The sequence below is a fragment of the Tachypleus tridentatus genome, chromosome 9 (genome assembly GCF_004210375.1).
Source record: "Tachypleus tridentatus isolate NWPU-2018 chromosome 9, ASM421037v1, whole genome shotgun sequence".
Lineage (NCBI taxonomy): Eukaryota > Metazoa > Arthropoda > Merostomata > Xiphosura > Limulidae > Tachypleus > Tachypleus tridentatus.
In genome coordinates this window covers 106,711,441-106,719,536 of record NC_134833.1, presented here as the reverse complement: position 1 = coordinate 106,719,536, position 8,096 = coordinate 106,711,441, and the positions used below count along the sequence as shown (strand labels likewise).

General features: G+C 33.1%; 1 protein-coding gene across 1 annotated transcript; it reads right to left on the bottom strand.

The window, feature by feature from the left end:
- Positions 1 to 2,535: 2,535 nt before the first annotated feature.
- Positions 2,536 to 6,221, bottom strand: LOC143227215 (uncharacterized). The gene is made up of 3 exons (XM_076458702.1): positions 5,891 to 6,221; positions 3,785 to 4,281; positions 2,536 to 3,174 (listed from the first exon to the last, which is right to left on the bottom strand). Exon 2 carries the CDS (start codon positions 4,268 to 4,270, stop codon positions 3,830 to 3,832), a length of 441 nt encoding a protein of 146 aa, XP_076314817.1. The 5' UTR covers positions 4,271 to 4,281; positions 5,891 to 6,221; the 3' UTR covers positions 2,536 to 3,174; positions 3,785 to 3,829.
- Positions 6,222 to 8,096: the final 1,875 nt, after the last annotated feature.

Genomic DNA, 8,096 nt, shown 5'->3' with positions numbered 1-8,096 from the left:
TTTGCAAAACAAAACATATTAATTGTTTCAATGTAGAACACTTCTATAGCTAACGAGTATCAAACAAGCTTTAACTGTTTTTAACAATGTTGGCAATCAAATGCGATGTAAAACGTTGTTTTTTGTAAATACGTTTTTATATTTCCAACTTCATGATGAAAAGCAAAGAAGGAAATAGCTATTTGATAAACTCAATGAATAAAGTATTTTTTCTTGTAGTGAATAGAAATATAACTCTGAAAATAAAACAAAAAATCAGCCAAGTTGATTTACAATAACAATAATTTACAAATTGATCACCTACACTAACAGTTTTTATATTTACAAATGATAAACCACACTCGTATTATTTCTCAAAAATTTTAGTCTCTTTATATATTGATTCAAATATTAATCACATAATATTACGCCCGGCATGGCCACATGGCTAAGGCATTCGACTCGTTTGTTTGTTTGTTTTTGGAATTTCGCACAAAGCTACTCGAGGGCTATCTGTGCTAGCCGTCCCTAATTTAGCAGTGTAAGACTAGAGGGAAGGCAGCTAGTCATCACCACCCACCGCCAACTCTTGGGCTACTCTTTTACCAACGAAAAGTGGGATTGACCGTCACATTATACGCCCCCACGGCTGGGAGGGCGAGCATGTTTAGCGCGACGCGGGCGCGAACCCGCGACCCTCGGATTACGAGTCGCACGCCTTACGCGCTTGGCCATGCCGGGCCCATTCGATTCGTAATCTGAGGGTTCGAATCCTCGTCACAATAAACATGCTTGCCCTTTCAGCGAAAGCATTTTAAAGATTAACATCTTGCTATTCATTGGTAAAAGAGCAGCCCAAGAGATAGCAGAGTGGGTGGCGATGACCAGCTGCTTTCCTTCTACTCCTACGCTGTTAAATTAGGGACGGCTAGCACAGACATTCGTCGTATATCTTTGCGCGAAATTCAAACCAAACCATTATGTCAACGTTAAAAGATCTTTTTTAAGTTTTTTTTATTTTAAAAATGTAAGTTGTAAGTTCTTACCCGAAATTTCTGCACTTTAGTGTTAGTTTACAATAGTCAAAGCTATTTCAGTCTACTAGCATTCATCCCTAACTACTGTCTTCTTTGTGACCCGGCATGGCCAAGCGCGTTAAGGCGTGCGACTCGTAATCTGAGGGTCGCGGGTTCGCATTCCCGTCGCGCCAAGCATGCTCGCCCTTTCAGTCGTGGGGGTGTTATAATGTCACGGTCAATCCCACTATTCGTTGGTAAAAGAGTAGCCCAAGAGTTGGCTGTGGGTGGTGATGACTAGCTGCCTTCCCTCTAGTCTTACACTGCTAAATTAAGGACGGCTAGCACAGATAGCCCTCGAGTAGCTTTGTGCGAAATTCAAAAACAAACAAACTGTCTCCGTTAATCTGTTTCACAATTACTAATTCATCCAACAATCTTTAACGTTTCAAGGTAAAAATTAATATTTATATAAATCCTGTTTTAACAAATTAGGCTCGAGTTCCCATATTTTTTCCCCTCTAACGTCGAAACCAGGAGAAAGGCAGCATCTAAGAGATTATGGTACTGATAACGTGGTCATAAATAGCTGTTTAAAAACAGCTAAGGTTCTTTTCCTTTTTTCATTAGTATAAATAAGGTTAGGATTCAGACTCAGCCAATGAGTCGCCAGCATGTCTAATAAATTAGCCGGTACCGGTAAGTAACGTCAGTAAATTATTCTCTACCATCTCGAGCATTCAGACTTGGCTAATCACTCGGTACATTAGTAAGCAGTGCCGGCAAATGATTTGAGGTTCGAAATGTACTGACCACGTCTGCGTGAAATATATTTCTACCAACTTATATACATTAAACTAGCTTAGCCTACAGGGAAGGACCAATCTCGAAATGATTCTACAGATACACAATAATAAACCCTATCTACTTTCCGAAGGAGTTCGGGTGAAAGTATTTCTTTTCGTTATTGTTGTCTTTAACTGATTTTTAAACTCACTTTTCTTTACGTAACATTGTGAATAAGATTTTACAGATATTCATTCCTCCGTATGAAAACAAATATCTAGGTCTGTATTATAATAGTATTAAAAATCTATTATACACAGTTCATGAATATGTTAATAAGTATTGATACCCTGAATTTTACAGCAAAGCTGACTTGAAGTAAAACCAACATGAACCAAAAGAGGATTACAATTTATCTAATCATTTTAATACAGGCTTTTCAACAGGTGGTCACAAAAATACCTTTCACCCCAGGAACACAAAAAGAAGAAACAATTCCCTTTTAAATGTTTTGTGTGTATTTATAAGCTGATAAACGTATTATCCACATATTTGCTCTCTCTTAGTGATGGGTGTTCTTTTCTTTTCAACGTTCTACAACTGTTTAATTTAGACATAAACAGTACGTATAGGACAGTTGTAGTACTCTGGAATTCTTTTATAAAATAATACTTATTCGCTGTGGAGCTTCAATTACCTGACACACAGTAATGATATATTCAATTCCTTTAAAATATATTAATTAATAAATGTATATCATATGTTGATATAAGTTTACAACTCTTTATTCGTGAGTTTAATACTTTGTTACATTGTTCTATGTGATTTTAACCATTTCTTGAAGGACACTATTATATAAGTTAGCAACTCTTTATTCGTGAGTTTAGCACTTTGTAACTTTGTTTATTGTGGTTTTAATTATTTATTAGAAGACATTTAAATATATAAACTATTTATGAACAGCAAGCTTTATTCTATCATAGCCTCATTTATACCTAACTGTCCAATTTGAACATAAAAAACACTTAGTTCTATTTTTTATCCAGCTTTATTAAATAAAATTAACAAAATTACCTTTTATTTTAAAAACATTATCACATTTTTACCATTTTTATACGCTATCTAAACTTGAAAACCACTAAGAACAAAGATTTAAATATAACTTTCAAAACCATTTCCTATCTATAAATTAATGCAAATTTTCCTGTCATGTGTCTCCTTGTTTTTAAACATTTGTTAAAACTGTTCTCATACACAAAATTTCGAATATCAGTTTTCTAGAATGTGTTTGAGTTGAATAACTTATTAGCTTCGTACAAGAATGAGGTAGCACAGAAAATTACGTTTTTTTATTTATGGGGATGCTTAGGAAGCCCAAGGAGAACATCATCACCTGAAAGAGAAATATAGATGTGGTAATTTGTTATATAGGATTGTTTTAGACAATAAGTTACAAACACATTGATAAAAGCAGAAGATAAAAGCTGTATAGTTTCTAAATACTTAAATTCGGCCAGAGACAAATAAACTAATACTGAAAACATTTTCCCTCCATTATTATTTTTATGTATCATGTATGCACTTCCACTTCTGTCAAAAACTAAGTAAACTGTAGAGATATGTATTGAAAGTAACTGTATAAACATCAAAAGCTGATGGGGTCTAGAAACCAATAGGTCAAACATTTAAGATAAAAACCACATAAGCTACAGGTATGTGTTTTTTCAATTTTTTTAATCTGTACATTTTGAACTCAAAATTAGAGGTGTGTAAAAATAGCGTTTCAGATATATATTTGTGTGCCACAATTTATTGTCTGAGAAACTTCGTGTTCAATATCAGAACTAATCAGTTGAGTTGGATGATGAGAGTCAATAGATTCTCTGAAATTCTATGTGAATAATACTTTAAAAGTTACAGTTTAAATGCCGAAAACGGATGAAGCGTTAGTAACTACAAATTTGTAATAAAATTTAGGCCTATCGGTAAATAAATATACTTACAACATTTTTCTAACGTTACTAGTAAATGACTGGTCAAGAGCGAACTTATTTCATAATGACTGTCCTGTGATATCTCTTATTACGTGGCCGTGACTCTTGTTCTTCTGTATGTATACCCGTCTCTCTTTTCTTTCTTAACTTTTCAAATTCCAAGAAGCTTGTGTAGTCTCCATAACTGTAGTTTGGGTACCAGTCATTATATCCGTCATAGTCTTGAAAAGGGAACACGTAAGGGTTGTAATATGGGTTAAATACGGGGTGCTTGGCGAATTTTTGAAACTTAGGTTTGATTGGTCGACGCCGAAAGCTCAACAAACTCAGAGCTTTCAGTGCAATGGCTAATTTCACCGCACCCATACCAATAGGAAATAAGCCCAGTCCCGTACCTACTGCTACTGGTTTCAATACTCCTTCAAATGGACTCCATCTGCTGCTAGCAAATGGCAACAGCATGCCGCAACAAACAATTAACAAAAGCCGATTCATGTTCTTCTCTTCTGGAAATATATAGTTCGTGTTAGTAGTGAAAATAAATTAGCCAACTTCGAACTAAGTTTTTGATATATAAATTAAAACACTGAATCATAATAATTTGTTCTATGTTCCATTAAAAGAACAAGAAATCTTCATCATGAAAAAAATAAAGACGTGATATTATCAGAAAAAAAAAAATTTCTCACACTTGGTAACGAGGAACCAACTTTTAAGAAAAATCAGATTTAAAACGGCTTGACTGGATAATGAAAAACATATAAACACACCACATTTTGTTAACCTCAGGCACAGATATATATATATATATGTGTGTGTGTGGGTGTACAATATAGAACAAAGAGATTACATAAGTGGATATTACTTCGCAGTCAAATATAGGTATATTGGTACCCAGAAGTGTTGATTTAGGATGGGGCTGTTTTCTTCAATTAAAATAGCTTCTTTTAATTTGAATTTATTTATGTTAAGTTCTTCGTTTAAAATTACAGTGTTTTTAAAAGATATATTGAGGTTTTTGAGTTGCAGTGATGGTAAACATGGGAGGGTTTTTATTATGTTCCATGAATCTGGTTTCCGATTTTCTACCTGTTTCTCCAATGTAAAATTCTAAACGTTTATTGAATGTTATTTTATAAATGACGTTGGAATTGTACGATTCTATGCAATTTTTATTTAATAGTGACTTCAGTTTAGTGCTAGGTTTTGGGGTGAATTTGATATCAACAGAAATTTTATATTTGATGGCAAGTTTTTTTCAAATGTTGATTATTTTTTAGCTGAAGCCAGGAATAAACGGTAAAGTGCAGTGTAACATTGTGTTGCTGATTAGTGTGCTAATGTAAATTTTGTTTGTGAGTTGAGTTTGAAGGTTTCTGTACTGGTGAATGTGTGGAAAGGTAGATTTGGTTTGATATGAACTTCACGCAAGTCTACACGAGGGCTATCTGCGCTAGCCGTCCCTACTTTAGCAGTGTAAGACCAGAGGAAAAGCAGATAATCATCACTACCAACCGCCAACTCTTGGGCTACCCTTTTACCAACGAATAGTGAGATTGACCGTCACAATATAACGCCCCCACGGCTGAAAGGGGAGCATGTTTGGTGCGGTGAGGATTCGAACCCGCGACCCTCACATTACGAGTCGTGTGCCTCAACCACCGGGCCATGCCATGCATGGAAAGGTAGAAATATAATAAAGTGTTTTCACTACCCAGTCAAGCCATTTCAAAACTTTTATCTTTTCCCACATTTACTGAGCATCTTAGTTCCACTTTTTAAGGCTAAAAGTAATATTTTCTGTCAGGTATTTTCTGTGTTATTTCTGTTAATTATGATTAATATCTACCAATAACGTTAGTTTAACATTTATACCTTTTGTAAATAATATTATTTGTTTTCAAATCACTTCCGATTTTACACACTGCTTTTATTTAGCCACCTGATACAAGTGGTGTAGTAAAATAAGTTAATAGACACTATACTATAAAACTGTTTCACTTTTTTGGTGTTATTGTATCAGTTCGTGAATAACTGACAGACATCGTGCACATTTACTTGGCGTTTATTACTAATATCTCAGATGATGAAAATAAGAAGTAAATATGTACTTACCTTAAAGCCTCCACTAGATACAACATCAAAAATGTCACTTTGGATTCAGTGCAAATCCAAATATTTCGTATCACTTAACAAGAAGGCCGTATAATGCAAAACGTTACTGATAAGTTTAAACACGAAAACAACTGTTTAGTAAAACACGCCGGTCTTTCAGATAACGTATATCACATGTATTCAGCAATTCAACAGAGATTTTTTTCAAATAATAAAATTTATCTCTGTCCACTTTTTATGTTGTAATTATTTAGGTTTGATTTTAAATTGCTTGACTCAGATGTGACTCAGATAAAAACACTTTAAAACTGTAGCGTTTTGAACAGGCGAACTGTCTTCGTCAATAGCAAAGACAATATGTGCGTGATTAAGTTAGTGGAAATATAAACATTCCCTATCATGTGACAATACGACCTTGAACTGCTATACCTGAAACCGATAAGCCCAAAGAATACGGAAGCAACTGTTTCAAAAAGGTATACAGTGACCAGCAGACAGTAAATGTACAGGACAATGGCCTCTCGAATAACAGACATAGAGAAGTGTTCCATTTTATTCTTTGCTCTCTAATGAAGAGACATTCGCCTTTAGCAAGCGCTAGAGTTAGTGTTATTATTAATTAGATTTACCAAACTTTCTCAATATGCAAGATTATTTTATAATGAAATTACGATTTTAAAGATATCGGTCAAAGCTGGATTATCCATTATACCCAAGGGTCCAGAAAAAAATGTGTTCTTTCTTTATATTCTTGCATGAGTGCTTTATGTTTTTAATCGAGTTGTGTACTTAAAAATCGAGTTTGCGAACAATGAGTCTTAAATACAATATAATAATATTATATTTACATATATATTTTTCTCTACAAGTGGGTTTTCTCGACATCACTGAATAATATTATATTTAGTTTAATAGTTTAAGATTTTACAGTTTTTTGTGTTTTTCTAATGCGATGTACGGTGCTTTTTTCCATTTAATATTTGTTTCATTGTCCTTATCAGCTTAACACATTGATATTCTCATACATAAGTTTGTTATGAGTTTAATCGTTGATAAAGATCGTAATAGGGTATATGGTAGAGTTAGGAGAACAAATTACTTTAAGGGTCAAATGGCCCATACTTAATTAGTCCGGCACTGATATTTTTATCAGTAACAATATATTAGGTATGTAGTTCAATACTAATGAAGTATTCATTGGTTCAGTGTTTTCATTTTACATTATATGGAATTTAGATTTTTTTTTATAAAGCTTACTTTTTGTCTTCTCTAATTAGAAATGACTGTAAACACGAAGTCTACAAATAACAAAATCTTAAAAATATTTATTAGGTGTAGAAGATATGATTACATTTTTAAGACTGTGTTAACCGACAAGTACAGATTCAAACTCGATGGTTGGATACAGTCGTGTCTGAGTTTATCAGAAGCCGTGCAGTGGAAGCATTTTCGCCAAATCAATTCACTGTTAACACTGATCTCATTCTATCAAGGCAGACTCTATACTAGAAGTAAAATAGAAATGTTTTTATGTATTTGAAATCTGGTTTAGTAAGATTTCAAAATTTTATTAGAATATATGTCAAATAGTTTTTTTAAACCATTAAAAACGTGTATTGGAACATCAAAAGAAATGTTTACGAAAACAAATAGTTTTAATACAAAATATAATTCGAAATATTTATAAGCTGGACTATAACGTTTTTTCTAGAACGTTCCATTCGATATTCTTATAAATTATACTATAATAACTGTCAGTGAAGTATTTTTATTTATGAAATCATTTAATTTTTTAGGGTTTTCTGTTTTATTTTTTATATTCAGAGATTTGCCACGTAAAAATAATTGTTTCTCAGAACTAACATGGCCTACTAACTTCAACAAGGGGTAAATATACAGCAATAATACAGACAAAAACTGACTACAAAAATAAACAAATGCTGGCGCAAAGGTGAGTGTAAAACCAGTAAAGCTAATATTAAAAGTTTTTGTAACTAAAATACTTATATTATAATTTGTTTGTTTAATTTTGCAGTTACATAAAGAAGTGTATTGTGTTTATAATGCTGTAACCTACAATCCCATTGTTTTGAAATTATATTGCAGTTAAATATATATTGATATTTTAATGTTCTGAAAACGTAGTGAGAATCGACATTGGTTTTACTTTTGATGGTTTTTGTTGTTTTGTTTTTTCGCTGACCAA

Coding starts and splice junctions, on each gene's coding strand:
- LOC143227215 (XM_076458702.1), bottom strand. CDS start 4,270: ATGAATCGGCTTTTGTTAATTGTTTGTTGCGGCATGCTGTTGCCATTT.